The sequence below is a fragment of the Poecile atricapillus genome, chromosome Z (assembly GCF_030490865.1).
Source record: "Poecile atricapillus isolate bPoeAtr1 chromosome Z, bPoeAtr1.hap1, whole genome shotgun sequence".
Lineage (NCBI taxonomy): Eukaryota > Metazoa > Chordata > Aves > Passeriformes > Paridae > Poecile > Poecile atricapillus.
Genome location: NC_081289.1, coordinates 98,374,366 through 98,397,061, shown reverse-complemented (window position 1 = coordinate 98,397,061; position 22,696 = coordinate 98,374,366). Strand labels below are relative to the sequence as shown.

General features: G+C 39.4%; 1 protein-coding gene across 1 annotated transcript in view; it reads left to right on the top strand.

Annotated features, from left to right (window-relative positions):
* Positions 1 to 1,784: 1,784 nt before the first annotated feature.
* MTAP (methylthioadenosine phosphorylase) overlaps positions 1,785 to 22,696 on the top strand; it is a 33,620-nt gene continuing 12,708 nt past the window's right edge. The window contains exons 1-4 of the mRNA XM_058864797.1: positions 1,785 to 2,463; positions 7,822 to 7,908; positions 15,672 to 15,730; positions 17,954 to 18,121. Coding sequence (XP_058720780.1) covers positions 2,428 to 2,463; positions 7,822 to 7,908; positions 15,672 to 15,730; positions 17,954 to 18,121 — 350 coding nt within the window. The 5' untranslated portion in view covers positions 1,785 to 2,427. The remainder of the gene's footprint in view (positions 2,464 to 7,821; positions 7,909 to 15,671; positions 15,731 to 17,953; positions 18,122 to 22,696) is intronic.

Here is a 22,696-nt window from a genome sequence, read left to right as displayed (position 1 = left end):
CACTAATTGTTGATAAACTCCTCACTTAAGTGCAAAATTTCATATTGGTACAGGTTTATCCTTCTAGCAAACTGCTAAACTGAAATTCACATGGTATTAAACGTGGAAAAGTACTTCAAGGGTTTTAGCTCCTTCCCTGATTCTGATTGTAAGCTGTCCATCCACCGTCTGGACTGTGCCAAAACAGCTGCTCAGACCAGCCATCTTCAGAAACTCCATCTAATGAAGCTCTTGATCTTCCAGCTCAACATTTCTCCATGTATCTATGTCATTAACAATCCAACATGAACAGTCTTTTCAGCTTGCTGCTCAGTGTTCAGATTTAATGTGGATATACAGGGAGCATTACGCAGAGCTGTACTCCTACAAAACACACAAAGCCTCAGAGAATCCACAGGTATGAAGCTGGGTGTTTTAAGGAGGAGTAAGAACCAACTCTTAACTTCCAGTACTTGAGAGTGCAAATACTTTCATACTACTTAAGCAACATGAACTGTCATATTCAGAAAGCAAATATACTGCACGTAACTGTGGTCAAAGAAGAATACTGCAACACAACTGACAGAATTTTTTATAAGCAATTCAGTAGAGGAGAATTGTAAGATCAAATAGAAATAATTGCCAAGAATTATTATCAAAAGATTCTGTACACTAAAAGCAGAACATATGCCTTCAACAGAACAAGAAACACATGGTCAGTTTTAGTCATATTGTGGTATTATGGCTACTCACTGAAGCCATAAATAAAGTTAGCTACAACTTCACCTGAAAAACTATAGCTTCAACTGTAGAAGTTATAGCATCACTCATGTCCTTCTTCCTCTCTTTATATCATTATTTTCCCAAGTAAATTTCTTTTCAATATTTCTTTTCACTCTCTGCATTTTTACCTGTATTAAGGTTTCAGCCTTGGTGACAAACATCCCACCAGTGCACAAAGATTGCTAACACACATCAGACAGTGTTTAAAAAAAAAAAAAATAAATTTTTTTTTTAAAAAGAGTTTAAAAAGTGTTTAAAGCTGCGCAGAGAGCACATTCCAGCTGAAGCATGAGTTCAGCACTAGCTGCTACTGCCTTAACTTATTGGGAATGCCCACTTTCTTTGGTGTACAAAAAACTGCCTCAAGATCTTAGCAGTAAAAATGTAGGACATATGTCCAGTGACAAATCTGAGCTTGCATTTACTATCAGATTCGTGACAGTCTTTTTCTAACAGGCAGGTAGCATGGAGTGGCATGTCAGAATAGCATGTCTGGGTAGCCAAGGTATCCAGTAGGTAAAGTTGATTTAAAGAAAATAGGTCAAACACTTTTACAAGCAACTACTTCCAGTTACCACGACAGAGGCTGTTTTTGAAAGATACACATTTTATAAATATATATATAGATTTGTAACTACTTATTGAAATAAAAAATATATTTAAAATATAAAAACTATTGATGTGTCTCAAAATGTAGGATTATGGCATGGTAAAACAAAGGTTTCTCCTAAATGTATGAACTTGTAGCAACAAGAATAACAACACAGATAGGAAAAATTTAACTATTAATATACAATGAAAGTTTTTATCTTTTTCTATCACTTGAAGCTCTACTTAGCTTGCAGAGTTAAACGTGTAAACTTTCTATGTATATGTACTTTAAAAAGAACTATTTTTCTTTTTTGCAAAACGTGCAGACATATTTTTGGATACTGAAAATATAACCATTAATTTGGAGCACATTAAACCTATAATTTATTTGATTTTCTTTTATTTAAAACACACCTCCTTTACTTAGTTAAAAATATTCTAAATTAGGAATTTTCATGTAGATTAGAGCTAGAATTTTGGTTTCATTTTGCCGTTTCTGGCACTCCAGGGTTAAGCAGCCCTTTTTCGCTTCATGTGGCTGTTTCATAGAATGCTTCAGGGATTTTGCGGTGCACTTTAGCTCCACCTCTGTTGGCAAATTCAAGGACTTCAACGGGGCGGAAGCCAAATCAACCGCTGTTTCCAGGAATATGGAAGGGTGGTCCGACTGAAATATAGACTCCCCTGAAAGCTAAGTTTTCAGAGACACCAAGCCAGGGCTTGGCAATCTGAGCACACAGCTGCATCTTTAAGTAGACGAACTATTTCAATCACATCGCAGCACCACTCCGGCTTCACGCAGCGGAGGCTCCCAGAGTCGCGTGCAGGTCGGAAGGATTTAGAAGCAAGCAAGAGGGGCGCCCTGCTTGCGAATCTGGCGGCACTGAGCAGGGCAGGGATCTCCTTCCCCTCACGCTCCGGTTCCCCGGAGCCGGCCGCGCTCCCGGGGCGCCCCCGGGCCCGCGCCGCCCGCGAGCCGCGGCGCGGGTAGGTGCTGCCCCCTGCCGGCGGGGAGCGCCCTTCCGCGGCGGGCTGAGCGCGGACCGCGCGGCGCCGCCCCGCCCTCCCGCCAGCATGGCCGCCGCCGCCGCCGCTTCGGTGCCCGTGAAGGTAAGCGCCCTTCCGCCCAGCCGCGCCTCAGGAGGGAGAAGGTGGCGTCCATCGCCGCCCGCAAACCCTCCCTGCCGCCGTCTCGCGGCGTCTGCAGGAGCGAGATGGCGCGGCTGGCGCCGCTGCCCTCTCGGCGCTGCGTAGCGCAGCCGAGAGCGCTGTCTTTCCTTCCTTCCTCGCTCCCTCCCTCCTGCCCGCTGCGTCCTTCCCTGCTTCCTGCCGCCTTCCCACCCTCCTCCTGCGCCGCCTGTCGGGAGCGCGGCGGTGCCGCTGTGGGGGGCGGCGCCCGCCCGAGCGCTCCCTCGGCCAGGCCCGTGCAGGGGCGACCGCGGCCGTCCCGGAAGAGACGATTTTTTTTTTTTTTTTTTAAATTCGGGTTAATCTCCTCTTCCGGGTATCTGACTTGCATGCGGTGTCTTGGGTTTGTCAGTGAGAGGGATCGTAGCGGGTCTGTAGCTGTGGGCTCTGTTTTTAAACGTGCACGGAACTCTAAGCTCTGAGCGAAGTGAGCAGTGCAAAGTTTTCTCCCCTAAGACTTGTCTCCTGTGTGTTTGAAGAGCTGCTCAGAGCGGTGATGGCCCCAGGGGCGAGCAGGCCGGTGGTCAGGCTGATATTCGAATTTTCACAATTGTGAGAAACGAAGCCCACGCCTGTAAAACTTTAAGAGTTTAATAAATGAAAATAAGGGACAAAACATAAAGCAAAAGTTACAGGCTTGGGTGCATGGCAAGGCCAGAGCCACATGAACTTTTTCAGCAAGAAGTTTTTTATACTTTTTTCAGTGGTTTTACTTCCTCAAGTTTTCTTGGCACCTTCCCAAGATCATTGAGCACAATCTTGCTTCAGATTAGCACTTCATTGCACAGTTCGTGTCAGTCGTATAGGCAGTCTAGGGTGGTCTTCTGATAGTCTTCTGATGCCACTTTAGGCTTGGTGCTTTTCCTTTACATCTTGCTTCCCCTTTTTACATTGCCCACAAACAATTACAAAGGTAACTATACTTAAAAGCAGTTTAAAGGTTACAAGAAACAATTACAATTCATAATAAAAGTAGACCAATTGTAGCAAAAGCTAACTACTACGCAGCTGTTTATAACACAATGCATTATTTTTCTGCAGTGAAGCAGAAAAATCCCAGTCGTTATGGTGTCTGGAAAACACTGTCTTCAGTGTGCAGATTTATTTTCTTAACTATAAATTATATGCAGCTCAATATTTATCTCCTTTTAAGCAAAATTATTTGCAATGCCATCCTCATCCCTTTCTCAGTATCCCCAAAACAGAAGAAGGATTTATTGGTGGTTAGTTGTCAAAAAGACCTGTAGGTGATAATCATGTGTACTGGTGTTTAAGACCCACAGATGAACAAGTGTAGGCTGTTACTCCATTGATAACTCTTCTCCTTTTGCTTAAACCTACTTGATGAAGTTCACCAAACACCAGGTGAAGAAAGGCATACACTTCAGTGTGATTGTTGCTTGGACTTCCACAGAGAAATGGTTTTGATTTTTTTGCAGTTACTGGTGTAATAACTTTTTTTAGATTTCACTTATGTTGCTCTTCATCCCAATGTTTGAGATTCACTCTACTGTAATGCCATTTTACTTGAGATTTAATTCCAGATAACCTTTAATACAGCCTCCATTAATTTTTACAAGTTACATCCTTTGTGTCCCTTTGCAGGATGCAAAGTCTGAAGTGGAGAATACAGTCTTACATCTTTCCATTCTTGAGGTCATTCTTAGGTGTGAGGTCAGTCCTCTGGCTTTTGAGGAAAGGTGAAACTGTTCTTCCTCAGTCACATCCTGTCTTCCCATACATTCAGTGCCTGGGCTGGTAGGTGGAAATAGAATGGGGGTGTTGTGCTTTAGACGTGGTGCTCTCCAGTTTTGTGTTCCCACTGAAACCACTCCAAACCACACACCTCCCCACCCTCTGCAGCAGAATGAGAGGAGAGTTGGAGGCACAAAAGGTGAAGATCATGGGTTGAGATAAGAACAATTTATTGGAAACAACAATGAAATAAGAAAACAAATAGTAACAGCAACTATATAATTGAGAGAGGTGAGCAGCTAATGTGCAACTGCTCACCACTATGTGAAGCCCAAAAACTCACACTTGTCATGCTACCCTGACCCCGGGCCACTTCCCCTGTTTCTGGAAAATGATACAAAGTCATATAGAATAACCTCTAGGTCCTAGTCTCCCAGGCTACTGCAGAAATTAATCCTGTCCTGGCCAGAACCAGGATGTAGGGTATCTCTCCCATTGAGCCTAGAGCATCTGCATTCATTTTGATAATTCACTAGAAGATTTGGAAAGCAGAATTTAATATACAATCAGATTTTTGTGCCTAGTTCCCAGATGGGGAGATCATGTAAACTGGAGGAAAAATAATTGTCAGGTAAAATCAATTTTAGGGTTAGAGCTGCCAGCTCCAAGTTGACCTTACATGATTGGAGAAGCAGCTACTTCAAAAATCTCTGCTGGCTGAACTTTCCTTCCACTGAAGTAGCTCTCCAGTGAATTATAAGTGATTTCTCTAGCCAGTGTTGCCTCAGGTGGCCTGAGTGTTGTCCAGACTGCCACTGAGGTAACTTTGCAGTGGGTAAGAAGGCTCTGTATTTGGTAACTCCACATAGTCTAGGTCTTCTGTGCTCTGGGTTCTGCACCCTGGGAGCTGTGAATATTTTTCAAGCTCATTGCAGTCTGCCATTTCTGACAGCATGGCTATTGGTGTAAAAGCCTATGCAGGCACTGAACAGTGCAGCCAAAGCACATATTGATGCTGCTGCAGCAGCAGGGTTATGGAGCCTGAGAAAAATTTGAGAGCAACCACACCAGGCCTATGCTGCCACAGGCCTGGTGTGCTGCTTTCTGTACAGGAATAGTCTGTTACTGTGGTGGATCTATGTGTTTATAATAACTGGAACTGCAGTTCCAGAATAACTTCTATGTCATGCATCTGTAGCTACTCTCCAGCATTGCACACTTTTCCTCAGTCCCAACGACTTTCACTTTGCTAGATGTAAAAGTTCAATTCCCTTTTGAATCCCAAGTCACAGGGCACTAGTAAAACAAGTGCTGTACCCAGCTAAAACTAGCACAGTTGCTGAAGGAACCTTTTTTTTTCCTAGATTGAAAAAAAAAAAAAACCGGAAGCATTTTGGTCCTGTCTTCTGTTAACGTAGCAATCATCAGTGTTTACTGAATGTATGAAGTGTTAAAGATAGTCTTTTGCCGATTTTGAGTTTTGTGATTGTTCCTGTTGCATACCTTCCACCGTTCTTAAGGCAATTAGTTACTCATCCTAAAGAGTATGTAGTTTTCAGTATTTTCATGAACAGTCCAAGTCAGAACCTTTGTGATAGCTAAGCGACACGAGTAACCTGAGAACAGATCATCAATACTACTGCAAATAATGCTCTATGTCTTCCCTAAAGCCTGCGTGCGTATTTTAAGGTCGGAGCATGTGGGCTAGCACCGCTGTTTTCCTTTGCACTTATTCTCGTGCTCCACATGGGGGTAGCAAAAGGAAGTAGGAGAAGGGTTAAAACTATCATCGTATCAGCATTTACACCGGCTGCGGAAAGCTTTGTTAGGGAAGTGCCTAATGACACACACAGAGCCCCGTCTTGTTGAAAAGAAGTGCCTAATGAGCCAGCTAATACAGTGGTTGAACAGATGAGGTCTCTACGAATGTGAAAGTAAGAAAAAGCTAGAGTAACAGGCAGCTCTGTGTGTGCTGTGAAAGGAGGGTGTTGTATGTTGAAGTCTGGAGGTTTTACTTGGGAAATTTTCAGACTTTGTGGTAATAAGTTATGTCAGAAGGGTTCAGATTTTGTTCTTCCCCGATAAGCAAACCAGTCATGATATGTATTCAACTTGAAAGTGATAACAAACTTTGCAACAAGTGGTCACATTGAGGAAAAAAAGAAGCATTCATTTTCTCTGTGTGTGATAAATGGTGACATCACTTTTAAATACCCTAACTAAGTTTTCAGTTGTGAAAAGCTTGACGGTAACAATTCTCTCTGAAGAGTTACAAGTGTTCTGAACTCAAGAAAAAACTTTACTTGATTGAAAATCTAACTATCCCTAGAGAGAAAAAAAACAAGTTGCTTTTCAGTGATGAACTAGAAACAAGAAAAATCAGATGCATTTTTCTTAGCTGGCATATGCAATCACAGACAAATCAAAACACGACAGGGATTTTAGTTGGGAAATCTCTTGGATTTTGTCAAGTCAGCACAAAAGACTAATTTTTTCCCAAAAGTTTTTTTTTTCTTTTAGAGGTACAATACCATATAGAAATGCCTGTGTCCTGGTTACAGCTATAGTAAACTTAATTTCCCCTCAGTAGCTGTTCCAGTGCTGTGTTTTGGATTCAGAACGAGAATGGTGTTGTTAACACACTGATGCTTTGGGTTTTGTTGAGTCATGCTAATCCTAAGTCAAGGACTTCCTTTTTTCCCTGCCACATGCTCTGCCAGGGAGGGAGTGGAGGGGGTGTGCAAACAAAACCAGGAGGGAGCATAGCTGGGACAGCTGACCTAAACAGATTGAAGGGCTGTTCCACACCATGGGACGTCATGCCCACTATAAACTGAGGGAGTTACCCACAAGGCCAGTCTAGGTTTGAGAATTGGGGTCTGGCATCAATCAGAGGTGGGAGAGCAATTGTCTTGTGCATTGCTAGTTCCTCCCTTTTTTATCGTTATTACTATCATGTACCCTTTTTACAACATTTTACTTTATTTTATTAAATAAAAGTTATTAAACTTTTCTTATATCAACATACAATTTTAATTTGAGTCACTCCCCATTCCACTGGAGTGCAGGAAGAAAGAAGGGGGGTATTAATAAGTGGCTATGTGGTGCTTAACTTCCAGGTGGGCTTAAAACCATGACAGCCTGATATTCAGGATGGTGGTTATAGGTAAGACTTTTTTTCCATATAAACAAGAAGCCTTGTTTTAATGGGCTTTCTACTTGTATTTCTCACTAATTCCAGGCATTCCCAAATAGCAGTCTTAAATTTTATTTTTTGGAAAAAAATGTTTAATGGCACATCTTTGTGCATTTTTTTGTAGGTTTTTTTTTTTTTTTTTTTTTTTTTTTTGGTATCTTAAAGAGGAGAATCATGGGGTAAGAAATTGGCAAGCTAAATACAGTTGTTTAAAATCAGGTATTTGAAATTTGCATTCTGGAAAAGTGTGGTGGGCATGTTATACTGTGTTGATCTGCAGTCTAGCCTCATCTTGAGAAGAAGATACATTTTCTAGCTGCGTGGTTAGTTTTTCAGGCACACAGTTAAATGTGAATTGCAAGAAGACTAATATATACTTTCTGTGTTAGATTGGAATTATTGGTGGAACTGGGCTGGATGATCCAGATATCTTAGAAGGAAGAACAGAAAAATATGTTGACACTCCTTATGGCAAGGTCTGTATAACCTTTTTATTTATTACTGAAACTTCTTGCCAATTTTCAAGATGTTTGTGTGCTGTAAGAATTTTCAGACTGGTAAATGAATGTATAAAGGAGATGCTGGCACAACTGATTTTAGTTGCTATGTATTGTGGGATTCTTGGTTTGTAAAAAAAGTAAGAATTATTGCAAAGATTATGTGCAAAGGAGACTATACCTATTCTCATTTGTAGATTGGATGACTTTAGAAACTCACTGCTGAATTTACAGTCAAGGGATAAAACTTCTCTTTCAAATTTGTACTGGTGTGTGACCTGTATTATCCGTCAGATTGGTCCAGGAACCTTTCTGAATTGCAGAAAACTGTCCTGTGAGGTAAATGAGACACCATTTTCTCTGTGACTAATGGATTATGTTTTATGTGTCAATGTAAGATCATGCTTATAGCCACATAATTTGAAAATTATTTAAAAAGGAAGCTCTGAAACTGTTTTTGTGACACTGTTACACCTGAACAATTCTTCTTTACATTGCATCTGTCCTTTTCCTCAGCAGAAGGGTGTGGTGGCTAGGGCTGTTTCTCTATACACAACACTGGGTGCATTTTGAAGGATAATTCCTGGCACAAAGCATTTATAGTACAAACAGGCAAGACAAAGGACAAGGGAGTTTTATAGGCAGGAAATCAAGGGGTAGAGATGTTCTAGTTGTCACATGAAACTCAGAAAGAATTGGATCTTTGGTAATCATGTTGTAGGACATGGGAGTCTGGGCATTTTATAATTGTCCTTAGAATTATATCTTATGCAGGCTACCAGTGTAGCTGGTATACATTTAAAAAAAATCAGGTAGCAAGTGCTACTTTGTGACTGGAAGCTTTCCAGAAAACTCAGTGATGTGCTGTCTGATTGAAAACGGAATACATGCCTTCACTTAACTTAAACCAAAAATGGTTTAAAAAAGAGAGTAAAGAGCACGAGGAGTTTGTATCCATACCATTCAGGAAGGGGAAGAAGGCAAATATTAAAGGGAGTGAAAACATAATCAGAAGAACACATTTGACTGTTCTATCGTCTTTCATAATTAGTTAACAAATTGTAATAGAATGGAGGGAACTTGCCTCCTTTGTTTTCTGTACTCTGGTTTGCAAAGTAGCCAGTTTTGGTCTGAAGGAGAATCCACTGGCTAAACCAAGCCAGTTGCCATTGCATTCCCACTTTCTTGAGATGTTCATCACAGCATGGGTGTGTTTGGGGACTGCTGACAAAGCAAAATTAATACCGTGCTTGTAGCAGCTATTAACTGAAGCTTTCCTATCTAGGATGGATGGAACACTTCTCCCTCACAGGTTTCTGTTCAGATAGAGTTCAGGGCACGGTGGCAGCACAGCATTTGAAAGTCTGTTCTGTCACAGCACTAAGATGCCAAAGGATTTGGGGAATGCAAATTCTGCAGTGCAGTAGGTGGCCTATAGCAAGGTTCAGTATTCCTGAGAAGAGTAGGAGTACTTTCAGTATAGCTCCTGCACAAAGGAGTGAAAAAAATCTTCATTAGCCATGCACCTTTGGTCAGTATGGAAGGCTTTTTTTCAACTAATAAGAAGCTTATCGAGTGTAGCATTCTAGGACTGCAGGATCATGTCCAGGCAGGCCAAGGCTACCAGCGACCTGCATGGGACTCCCAACGAGACGGGCTTCTGCTCACGAAACCATTTATTCAACACAGAACAGATCCGGAGACAGCCCCGAACAGAGGCAGGGTGATGGGTTTTGTGGGACAGAACCAGGGTGGAGTTTAAGGTCGGGAACTAACAGGAACACAGCAAGGGAGAAACCCCAGGGGCTCAAACCCAATCAGAGCTCCCTGGGCTGCCACCCCAGGAGGGGTTTGGGGTGGAACAAATCTTCCTGGGCTCACAGGGCCCTGAGGCAGAGGAATGGAATCCACTCTTTCTGGGCTTTAAAGCCACACCTCTCACTTTAACAGTGCTTATCTGAAACTAAATCTTTGCGTCCCTGGGCGGCGGGCACCTCACAATCTATTATCTTCTTTTTTTTTCTGTGTTCTTCACAGAATGCAACACAAATAGCAGAAAATTAATATTGGTGCCTGTTGTGGTTTGTGAGAGATCTTGATCAATGGAGTGCCGCCTAAGCCTGCATATTATGCATTTAACATAGGCTGAACTTAAAAAAAAAAGAGCACATGAATATTTTTTTCTTTGTGTGAGGGGGACAAGAATACAACTGAGATACCATGGTATGAATCCAAGCATGAATTCGAGACAATGTCCTGAGTTTAACTGGGACTATTAAGCTGACCTGAATGTAGTCAGGCTTTTTTCCTTTTACTTATAATGGCCTGTCTCTTTTCTCTCCCTGTAGATCTGAACTTCTGATAATCAGGCCGTTGACCTGATCGGTATCTTATGTAGATCTCCTCCTGTATAGAATCACATTGACTTCAGGGACTGAATGCAATTTCAGTTCAGCAGCTGAGGGATCACCCTTATTGTAAGAGGTGCAGACTTAGTCCACAAGTTACAGTTGCACCAAGTGCAATGGATTTTGACTGAAGCAGAAGCAAGCCTCAAATTCAATTTGTATTATTAGGTGAATCAATATTCACTTTGCTGGTGAGACTCTTTAGTATTCAGGAAGGAGGTATTACACAACCTACCTTTCATTTTAGAACTGCATAGCTGAATGCAAGAGGGCAATTTTATTTTTATTTAAGTGTGCCTGGAAAAATTTAGAAGTTTATGGTTTGTTACTATTTTTTCCTAAAGGTATATTTTGTTCTTGGTTCTTACTGGAATAAAACCAAATTAGGACTTTTCTGCCATAAAGATACTTTTTATCTTTAGATAAAAGAGCTGTGAAATCAGTAAAGAGATAAATTGCCTGAAATTTTAAGAGGTAGAGGACTTAATTTAAATAAACTTCAAAAATTTGTGGCATTTTATTTCCTGAGAGAAACTCAGATGAAACATCAATCTATTTTAGTTCAGGCAAAACTAGGAAGAATGAAAATGAATGAATGTCAGAAGGAAATTGCAAGGCATAGTTACTAGAATGTATGTTCATTTCCTTCTGTGATGTAAAAATGCAAAGCATACAATTCCACTTTATTTAAATCCTGGGGTTTAATTCTTAACTTTCTAGGCAAGGAAACATGTGCCAAAAGATTTTTAAATGAAAATCTTTCTGGAGTAGATGTTCCTTGGCACCTTTGACATTTGACAGCAGCAAAATAGATTTTTCTTCAATGAAAAATGCTGTTTTATTTTTAATGGATTTTATAGCTTAGATTTTCTTCATACAGAATCCTTGAATTGTCTTCTGCTTTGGCCTTCTTGAATCCTAAGAATCATTTAACTACAAAATTTAGCATTAGATAATGTGGGAAATATGGAAAAGTTTAAGGGAAACTATTTTGACAATTTTTTGCTGTTCTGTGTGTTGACATTGGTCCTCCTATGATCTATCAAGTTACATTAGTAATAGTGAAATGCAGAAGAATAGCTTTTTCAAAAACCAAGTAAGCCTACAGCTCCTAGTATTCCAGCCATCTTTTCTCCTTTATCTTCTTCCACCATTTGTAATACATCAAAGATTTGGTATTCTCTGGAAAATATCTCAAAACCTTTAGAGATTCTATCTCCAGATATGGAAAATATTAGTCTCCTACAGGATAATAAATCCAAGCAATTTTATTTTCATCACTGAATTTTGAAGCTCCTAAAAAGCTTTGTTCAGAATATATTTTCAGTTAGATTCCCTTCCTTTCTGTGTGATAGATCTTGGTTCTGAATCGCCATCCTTGGTGGGCAAGAGATCTTCCCACTCTAGAAAATTATTCTAGGGGCTCCGTGTCTTTTTTTGGTTATAACTATATCTGGCAAACAAAGCAGGAGGTAGATCCACCTTTCAACTGAGCTTTTTTTTCTTGCTTCAGGAAAACCTGACCATGTGGCATAATACTTAAGCTCCTCTTCTGCCTCCCCAAAACAGTGTACATTGTTTGGTTCTTAAAATAGCTCATGCGTAGAATGGAAGCTTGCAGAACCTCTGAACTACTTTTTCATCACAAGTGTTCGTGTTCATTCTGCTTTCTGTTCCAACTAGCCTCTAAGATGAGACCAAGGGAAAAATGAATTCTGTAGACATCACATGATTTACATTTATATCATCACATGATATACATTTATATTATAGAAAAAGGGGATTTATTCTGATTGTTTGTCATTGTAATAATTTGGGGTTAATTACTCAGGGTTCTATTCTTTCTTTTCTGTTTTGTAACAGTGAGTAATATATATCTGACCTACATTTTGTGAAAAGAGGATAGTAGTTAAATAGATTTAAGAATTTTTAATGTTTGAGAACTTATTATTGGACCTTTTATTAAATCCTCCTTTAAAAATACAGCATTAGAGCTTTGATTTCAAATTGTTCCATTGAAAGTTTTTATTGTTTTATTATCATGCCTGGCTATTATTGAGATAATAGTAGAGAGGCACAGCACTTGGAGAGAACTTGTGGGAGAGAGCAGGCAGAATGAAAGTATACACTAGCTATGTTACATGGTTAATACATAGTTAGAAATGTCTGTTTCTATAACTTTATGCACATATCAATAGTTGGTCCATTCTTATTAAATCTCTTTATCAGCAACCTGGATGAAGGGATAGAATGAACCTTAAGCCAGTTTGCAGATGACACAAAACTGGGGACAGTGGCTGACACACCTGAAGGCTTTGCTGCCACTCAGAGGGACCTTAGTCTGGAGAACTGGGCATAGAGAAACCTGATGGAGTTTAACAATGGCAAGTTTAGAGTCCTGCACCTGGGGTGGGAATAACCCCAAGTACCAGCACAGACTGGGGTGACCTGCTGGAAAGCAGCTCTGCAGAGAAGAACCTGGGGTGGTAGATGACAGGTTCACCCTTGCAGTCAGGAGGACCAGTGCTGTCCCAGGGTTCCTAGAGTGTGGCCAGCAGGTCAAGGGCTGTGATTTCTCCTCTACCTGGCCCTGGTGAGCCAGATCTGTGTGCTGTGTTGAATTCTGGACTCCTCAGTAAAAGAAAGACAAGAAGCTACTTGGGTAGCTCCTAAAGGTCTAAAGGGTCTGGCAGAGCCATAGAGGTGATTCAGGGTCTGCAACATCCATCTTGTGGGGAGAGACTGTGGCAGCTGGGCCTTCTTTGTCCAGAAAAGGGAAGACTGAGAGGAGTTCTTGTCAATATATATATAAATATTTCAAAGGTGGATGCCCGGTGGATGAAACCAGACTCTTTTCAGTGATGCTCAACGACAGGATAAGCAGTAATGGCCATAAACTAAAACACAATACAAGGAAGAATTTCTTTATTTACATTGAGGGTGGCAAAGCACTGGAACAGGCTGCCTAATGAGATCATGGAGCCTCTTTTGCTAGAGACAGTCAAACCCCACCTGGATGTCCCTGTGTGACCTGTTCTATGAAAGCCTGCCTTGGGAGGAAGACTGGACTAGCACATCTCCAAAGGTCTTTCCAACCCTAACAATTCTGGGATTGTATGATCTTTATTTAATGTCTTTTAATGAACTATGATGCAGTATCTGCAGTTTTCTTAAACTGTCCATTCACCACTTAGCAGTGCTCTCTTTGTTCCAAGTATTTATTTTTCTCTTCCATTTTTCTAGAAATCATGTGCCAAAAAGATATTCAGTATATCACCTGGAAAATATGCAGAATGTATTTAATGAAAATTAGTGCAAAGGGGTCAGGTGTCTTGCCCCCAGATGGTGCTCTAATATGAGCAGATAGGGAAGGAAACTCTGGCTGCAGCAACTAGATTTTGAAGCCCGTGAATTTCAAAGGTGTTATGTTCTTTCTGCATCGTCAATGTATGCCAGAATTCAGTGGAGTTCTGTGGTGGGAATGAATATAAAACTACCCCAAGGCTTTTTAAAATGGATATAAACTTCAATCTACCTTTTTCAATTAACTTGAATCTGTTACTTATAAAGCAAAGGGCCCTGTCGTCAACTTACTGACCTTTTTGATGGGAGGCAAGAGCTTCTGCTAGAAATCCTCATTAATTTTTAAGAGTATTTTTGTAGTCTTTTGGGGACTTAAGTGCCCAATTTTAATAAGTGCTTATTACTTAACACAGCAAATATGTGTAAACAAAACAAAATTCCAGATGCTAACTTTTGTGAATGTTCTTTGTTATGGAATGTTGGAATTGCAAGTTGCCTTGGCCACTAAACAGCAAGGCTCTGTGTGAAATTTCACTCTTAAAGCCATGTTTTTTTGAGAAGAGTATACGTAAGGTAAAGATTAAACACTTAAATATCAATGGTTTAGTATTAAATGGAGACTTGAAAAAAAAAATAATAATAACTGCAGTTCTAAACATAAATTTTCTGGAATGTTCCCTTTTTAAAAAAACAAGTAGTAAATGTCTGCCAGAATTTAAACATAGGTGATTGAGTAAGTTATGGTGCTTTGGGGAACCTTCACAGGAGTAATTATCAAAAAGATCTATGCAATAGGAAGTAGAAGGTGATGTTTTTATTAGAAATGGGTATCTTTAACATGGGATTCCCATATCACTTCATTGTCAATCTCTGCTAATTTTCAAGAGTATAATAAAATCAACTGTAAAATCATAATAATATAATAAATAATAATATAATAAAATCAGCCGTAAAACTAAGTGCTAATTGAAATCTTGCATCTACCATTATAATTTTATTTGTTTTCTGTCAAGTAACTGGCAACAGAACATTTCTAAATTCAAATGTGTAAGTCAAGACACTTACAGACTTGTGATCAGTAAATAAACCATGATTTTATTAGTAGCTGTTTTAACAAAAAGGAAAGCTATGACATAGTATATTACAGGTCCCTGAAGGCCAGGAGCAGAACACCCACAGATCAGTTAATTTATTGTAATGGTGATTGATGACTTGAAGGCTGCCTCTCATGGGCAGGATGATCCATCTGTCTGGCAAGGTACATGTTTCAGCTGGACAGCTAAAATTGCTTTGTTGTCCTGGCTGGTGAGTAGTCAGGAAGATTGTATTTTCTTGTTGTGTAGCTCTAAGAGCTGTAACTGGGCTGAGCAAGTACAACACTGCTTGTGCCACTTATGTACCAGAATTTCTCTGCTATATCACATTTCATTTCCCAAAAGCAGGACTCCCAGCAGCAGGGAAGAGTGAGTTTTTCAGGAAGCCAGGGGTGAATGAGGGGTGGGTTGAAGGAATCACACCTTCACACCCTATTGTGAGCCCAGGTTAGAAAGAGGACAGAGAAGAGAATTACAAGTGTTACGGAAAAGCACAGATTAAATGTTCTTTATGTTGGAAGCAGGCTTTAGTAGAGAATGGCACCTATTTAGCAAAAATAAACTGAAGTTTTCAGGAAAGAGTGAGTCATGCTAACCAATTTGATGGTAACATGTGCGTGCTACTCTTTTTGTGTTTGAAATGCTCTTTTGATATATTAGAAAGTATTATAGTTTCAAACCCCAAGTAAAGAGTTGCAGTGTTAATGTTAGTATGAGCAGAGAAAATTCGTGGTAATCCTTCCCGTCTCAAGTCTGATCTTCCTGTTCCAGGCTGTTCTACTAATCTGCCAAATTACAGAGCTGAGCTCAAGAAAATGTGAGAGTACAGTGGTAACTAGTATTTTGTCCCATAACTGTTGCACTTATTTTTAGGTAATAGTAAATGTTTGTAATGTGATTGTGAGATGGTAACTCATTCTTATATGCTTGTTTGCAGCCATCGGATGCTTTGATTTTGGGAAAGATCAAAAATGTGGACTGTGTGCTCTTAGCAAGGTAAATGAGCATTTTCAGGGGGTTTGTGTTAAGCTTCTTAGTTTTCTCTGAGTTTTTTCTCTTTTCATTAGGTGAACTGAATTTCTGCTCTGACATCATCTTGCTCTGTGTGGTTGCTAACAAAGTCCAGCACAAGTCTGGGTTTTTTCATAAGCAAATTTGATGCTGCAAGGACTGAGAGTATTAAAAATGCTGTCTAGCTTAGATAAAAAAAATCCAGTGGGAGATAATCCCCTAGTAAGAATGGCAGCCTTCAAGGCCACCTGCTCTGATGTTACGTAGGTGATGCTTATAACCTTTCTAATGAATTCATCTGCTCACTATATTTGCAGATTGCCTTTGTGAATTAGAGAAAATATCTGCTTCCAGATTAACTGTGTCTCTGATTCCGCTGTAAACTCCTCTAAATTATTCCCTTAGATTATTGAGTCCTCTTTCTGTTAAAATTACTGATTTGAGGCTGCATACCCTGCAGTTCTGCCTGCCTGTGCCATTTTTATTACTATACTTGAAGAGACTCTGGAAGCAGGATCTGCAGATGAATGTGTGGAAATTACATGTGTAACCATGGATGTCTAAGACCAACATGGTACTGGATTAAATGTAAGAATACATACACAGTTTGCGGCATCTGGGCAGAATAGACAGAGCAGGTGCTGATGACAGGGTCTATCAGCAGGCCAAGTCAAGGTAATTAGTCAAGCATGTATCTAAAGCCCATCCCACTCTGGAGACAAACTACAGCATAGGTCTGAAGGCTGTGGGGAGACCGGGCTGGGGACTGGCACACTGTGACATAGCTCAGGCCAGGAGTGAAGACTGGGTCCTGAGCTTGGAGGTAGGAGCACTCAGGCTCACAGGCATCAGGAGTTTCTGTGGAGGCCTAGGGTGAGACTGGCTAGGGCACTTAGGACCCGACCCAGTGGTGCACTCGGGGCCCCAGTTCTTTTCATTCCGGTGTTTTTCCATTAAAGCTGCTGACTGCTAACCATCTCTGCAACTACACTTCTGTCTGTGGTTTTGCTTTTCATATCTTTCATGGATTTTGCTTATATATTTCATTAGACCTGGACAATGTTTTTCTCATTTTCTCAAATGAGCTGCTAAGTCAAGTTCTCATAGCTGTACTGTTTCAAACTAGACCTTGGACCACAGATGTTTGAACAACTTGGCTGTGGTTTGCTTTCTCCCTGGGGTTTATGACCATTCATATAGAAACCTTGTGAGTTTACTTTTAGGGCTAAGGTACCTGCAAATTTTTCTTGGTGTTTTGGCTTCTGAAGCATATTGGAGAAAAAAAGGCATGTATATTCTATAAGAACATTATGACAGCAACTGTAATAAAGCAATAAATCTGTGTGCTTAGTAGCTTATCAGAAATGCTAATGACAACATGGGAATCCTGACTGTCATGTTGCTTGCAGTTCCTGAATGATGAAATTCTTAGGGCTTTTTTGCCTCTGAAAAAAAATAATTTGAGAAAGTAAGTTCCTTCTTTTCTCTTAGATGGCTGAAATAATTTTCTAATGTGTTTAATCATGTAAATGATGTGCTTCTGTAGCAGAGATAGCACAAAAGCTCATGCTTATAAGAGCAAGTATTTCCTGTCTCGGTGAAAAAGAATACTACAGCAGTGTGAAATCATTCTTTTAATTTATGAAAACTGTCAGATCACTTAAAGAACAATGAGAAAAATGTGATGATTCTACAGTTTTCTTTGGAAAGATGACAGATTAGAATACAACATTCTGTGATGTACTGCTCATTGTGTGGGAGAATACAAGCAGTGCTTCTGGGCAGATTCTCCTTTCTTCAGCAGAAAATTCATGGAGGTGTATATAAATCTTAAGTACCTCCTGTAGTGTGTGGAAAAGGGGTTTCAGAATCTATGGAACTGACTTAGAGGATTCAGAGAAAAATGCTTATTTTAATCTCATAGCTGCTGAAGTGTATTTGAATTGTATTTTTAAGATTCTTTTCATTACAGTCTTGAACTTAAAATTTTGCATTTAAAAAGAAAATTACACCACTGCTTCTTAAATTGAATTCCAAGAGAAGTTCAATATATTTAGGAAAACAAAATATACCAGAAGTAGCTGAAATAGTCAGTTCCACTTACAATATTTTTATGGGAAATAAGTTTCTTGAAATTCTGTTTATTGGGAGAAGGAAGGCAACTTCAGTCTGATTTATTTTACTGTCTTGCTTCATGTATCTTTGCAGACATGGAAGGCATCATACAATTATGCCATCAAACGTCAATTACCGTGCCAATATCTGGGCATTAAAAGAAGAAAATTGTTCCCATGTATTAGTGACTACTGCCTGTGGTTCATTACGAGAGGAAATACAACCTGGTGATCTTGTCATAATTGACCAGTTTATTGACAGGTGAGTAAGAAGGAGAAAAAAGAGGACAAATGGGGTTAAACCATATAATAACATGTTCGTGTTAAATTAAGTTTTTGTAAAATAAAATGATAGCCTCAGTTCTTCTGTCAAAAAGTGAGATTTGTACTAGAAAATATGATAGGAAATGGGAATGTGATTATAAGAAGTTCCATTCTAACAGACACAGAAGCACCAGGCTTTGAAGAATGCCCATGAATGAGCTAAAGTATAGCTCTATGGGAAGACTGTTCAGAAGTAAAAGAAATCTTCTGTTGTCAGATGTGGGATAGAAACATGAATAAGAGCACAGGCAGTTCCAGGATTTATGAAGAATCTGAAATGAAATGTACAAGAAAGCATATTAGGAATCATCTAGGAAAATATATGTTATAATAATGAGGTCTTGCACAACAAAGATAAATGCAACACAGTAGCAAAAGAGAGGAGGTTGTTTTAAAACAAGAATAGATGCTTGCATATCTGATTTGTTAAGAATCATAAGGATTTAATTCCTTAATTAAATTTACATTTAATACTTGGAGGTGTATTATATCTTGTCTTATTTGGGTATATTGAAGTCTTATTTGGGTATTCCACCTAATTTGAAGTATTTAAAATGGTTTATGCAGCTTCTTAGGGCATTTGTGGTGCTGCTGGTAATATTTCATTGCCAACTGAACATGTAAACCTAGATTTGTTACCTGCACTGCAGTACTATTCAAATTTTGACATACTGACTTTTTTTTTTCCATGTGTTTTTCTTGTAAGAGTAGGTTTTAGATACAGCGTATCTAAATTACTAAGTACCCTGCAAGTGCAAGCCCCATATAAAATGCTTCCTGTTAAACTGGAGTTGATTTATGGGTGAATATCAGCTATATTGCTGACAGTGCTATTTTTTTTTTTGGTATTGATACTGGTTTATGTAGGAAAGATATTAAACAGACTTGAGGACACAGTTTGGATGATTGTGAGTCAAGCACCAATTATTTAGACTGCATTATCACCTGGCAGACTCCTGCGTAAGTGAAGGGAGCCTCTGTTTGCCATTGGTGGACCACACCTGGAGTACTGTATCCTGTTCTGGGCTGCACAGTGCAACTTGGACATAGACATACTAGAGAGAGCCCAACAGTGGACTACGAAGATGCTAAAGGACTGGAGCATCTCTCCTAAGAGGAGAGGCTCAGACAGTGGGACTGTTCAGCCTGGAGAAGACTAGACTCAAGGGTAATATCACTAATCTATAGAAATACCTGAAGGGAGGGCACGTAGAAGAAGCCAGGCTCTGTCCAGCAACGCACAGGGTCGGAGGTAGTAGGAACAGACTGAAACACAGGAGGTTTCCTCTGGGCATCAGTGAACACTTTTTACTGAAGGTTTCTGAGTACTGACACAGGTTGCTCAGAGAGGCGGCAGAATCTCCGTCTTTGAAGATACTCAAAGCCATCTGGTTATGGACCTGGATAGCCCATTTTAGGTAGATTTCCGTGTGACCTTGAGAGGCCACTTCTGCTCTCAACTGTTCTGTGATCTGTTTTCATTTAGAGTTTATTCAGATGGTCACTAGTTGTAATGATGTAACCTATTTATGAGCAATGTTTTGTTTGGGCATGCAAGTTTTCATTTTGATGTAGGCAAGTGGAAATTTGTTATGACTTGTTTAATGGCACCAGGAAATCAAAAAGCTTCTCAGAAAAGCATATGAAAATGTTTCACTGTGGAAAATGGTATGTAATATGAATTTTAAAATAATCTCAAACATGCAGTTTAATTCAGCTAACTGATGTATTGTGATAGTCTGTCTCTTGACAGCTGAATTCCTGTGTCATCTTTTTCTCATCATGTTCTATGCCAGGGAGTGTTAGACTGCCAGGTCTTTGGAGATAGAGTCTGCATTTAGCCCTTCACAGCAGTCTAAGAGTGATTGCATTATGCCAACAATGCTACTGATGGGAAGGTGTTTTCATGGGACAGAATATTTTACTTCTCTACCAAAGTCTGAAAAGATTGAATTTTTCTGAAATACCTTCTAATGAAAGATCAGGGTCATGCAAACAGTATCAATAGTCTTGGAAAGAGGGTACTGGTTAAATTTGCAAAAACGGTCAGTTATTTTTCTTGAAAGGTATTCTAGATTTTATATAGTGGTTGACCCGTGCCAGGCAGTACATAGGAAAGAAGTTGTGGTCTAGATGGCAAGGATTTACTCAGGCCACAATTAAAATCAGTGACTTCTGGTGTCCAGGTACCTTTTAGTATCTGGGTTCTACCTATATATATTCTCCATAGGGAGAATTCCTGTTCTCAGTTCTCCTTACAGGTGTGAAGCAAAAAGAAGGAATAGTGAATAGGAGTGGAAGAAGAGCTAGAACTGAGCAGAAAACTGTAGGCAGCTACTGTAATTTGTTCTCCTCCAGCATACACACTGTGAAATTAATGGCGGGATTCCAACATAAGGAGTTGTGTAGGACTTCTGCCTAGCACGGGATTGACTTACACTATGAAACACTGAATAGGTGTAATTAGAACTGCATAAGATTTCCAAATTTTTGAGAGCCTAATTCTGCAAGTCATTACCACAGCTAGTGTGTAATTCCATATGTAGTCTCTGCTTTCTTTATGCTTATTATTTTGTGTATTTAAACAATAAAATATACATTTTATTAAATAAATAACAAAAATACATATATTGTGTTCTCCTTGCTTCCAAATCCAAAAGTAGCCACTTGCTACTCTAGGCTGCAAAAGTTGTTCTCTTCTTTAAAAAGGTACTTCAAAAACATAGGACAATTTTTTTCTGCCTTTGACTCCTGTTAGTAAATTGTAGTACTGTTAATCAGTTGAATACATGAGACTAATTGGGAGCTTTTGAATACCTTCTGTTTGGTTTGCTGCTGATATTTGCTAGGAAGAGAAGAAAAGACTATAACTACTTTACTTGAATGACTGTGCTCATCTGGGGAGGTGCAGAAAATAGCTTCCTGTAACAGTTGCGAGTTTAATTGTTTTTGTTCTGTGTCACAAACACAACTACAATTGCTGCAGTTATTATTACTGCCTGTAAATTTTTTTGTATCATTTTCTTTCAGTGTTCCTGAAGATGCAGAGCATACTGAGACTGCTTTTTATATGCTTATGCCAGTCTGAATTTGCATTTTGTTCTTTAATTACCAATATTTTGATAATTCAACACTACTGGAAGAAGGAGGAAGGTGATGATGGAAGTGATAGAGAACTGTTTGTCACAGATGGAAATGACTGGTTTGTTCATTTATTGAATTGTGTTTTGCTTCCTAGAATCAGTCATAGTCAGAATTGCCAGAAAATCCAGTGTTACTGTCATAAAACCAAAATGAAGGGGCAAAAGCCACCTTGTTGTCACATTAAAAGTGTGGCTGTTGCTGCAGGTACAGGTGTTTAGTGGGGCTTAATTTCCAGGGAGGTTTAAACTACAGTAGATGCAGAAGATAAATTGTCTGATGTCGTCCATTGATCGAAGCAGTTACAGGTCTTACTGTTGTTACTTAGTGCCGTGCAGTTTGTATGAATGGTGCTAAATGTAGTGGGATTTCTTTATGAGGCTATGTAGTGATGTGGCCATTCTCTTCAGAGAACACAGGATATCCGAAAGTCAGATATTATTATTTATGCATATTAGATCTTTCCTTGGGCTTTTCTGATTGAAAGTGCCTAACAATATCTGAAATACCTTAATGCAGGAAATGGATTGTGACTTTTACCATTTCCTCCAACTCTAAATAATTCATTAGCAGACAAAATAAAAAAGTGTGAAAAATAGCATGTATGCTATTTGCAGCATTTCAGTATCCCATAAAAGATAATTAATTAAAATTAATTAAAAAAATCAGTTTCAACTGATTTTTTACAGCTCCATCTCATTTTCCAGATGGTTTTAATTTGTCCATCTCTTTCCTATTTTATAATCGCATCCTTAAGGCTACTCTTTTGATGCATTTTTTTGTCCAAGACTACTCTTAACATGAACGTTGTATTTAAAAACTTCATTTAAATATTTCCTAGTGACTTTATTTGGGAGCTGTTATAAAAACTATTACCAACAGATACTTTGTATTTCAACTGTGGATTGAATTTGGCTGTTGTCTTTATTTTCTCCTGTAAAGGACAATATGTGACACAGTGTAGGGAAGAAGGGAGTGTCTGAGAACATTGTTCCAGAGGATTTGGTCCATCCAATCGGGTAGATTTGCTTGACGGTGCATTTGACGGTGAAGTGGTAAAGGGTAGCAGATACATGGGTTCCAAAATGGCATTCTGGATGGTAATTCCAACATGTTTGATCATTTCCATCCATTGAAAGAAGAGAAAAAAGTGTTCTTCTACTTGGAAGCTGCTACTGCATGTGTGTGTGATCTTTCTAAGAACATGAAGACATCCTGTTCCAAGGTTTTTCTAGTTGAATTCACACTTCCTTCATGCTGGAAGCTGTTCCTATAAATTCCCATCCTTTCAATATAAGAATGCCGTAATATGAGCAGCCTTGTGGTAATTGAGATTTTATTCCTTTATTTTCTTAAAGCTTACATTTTTTCC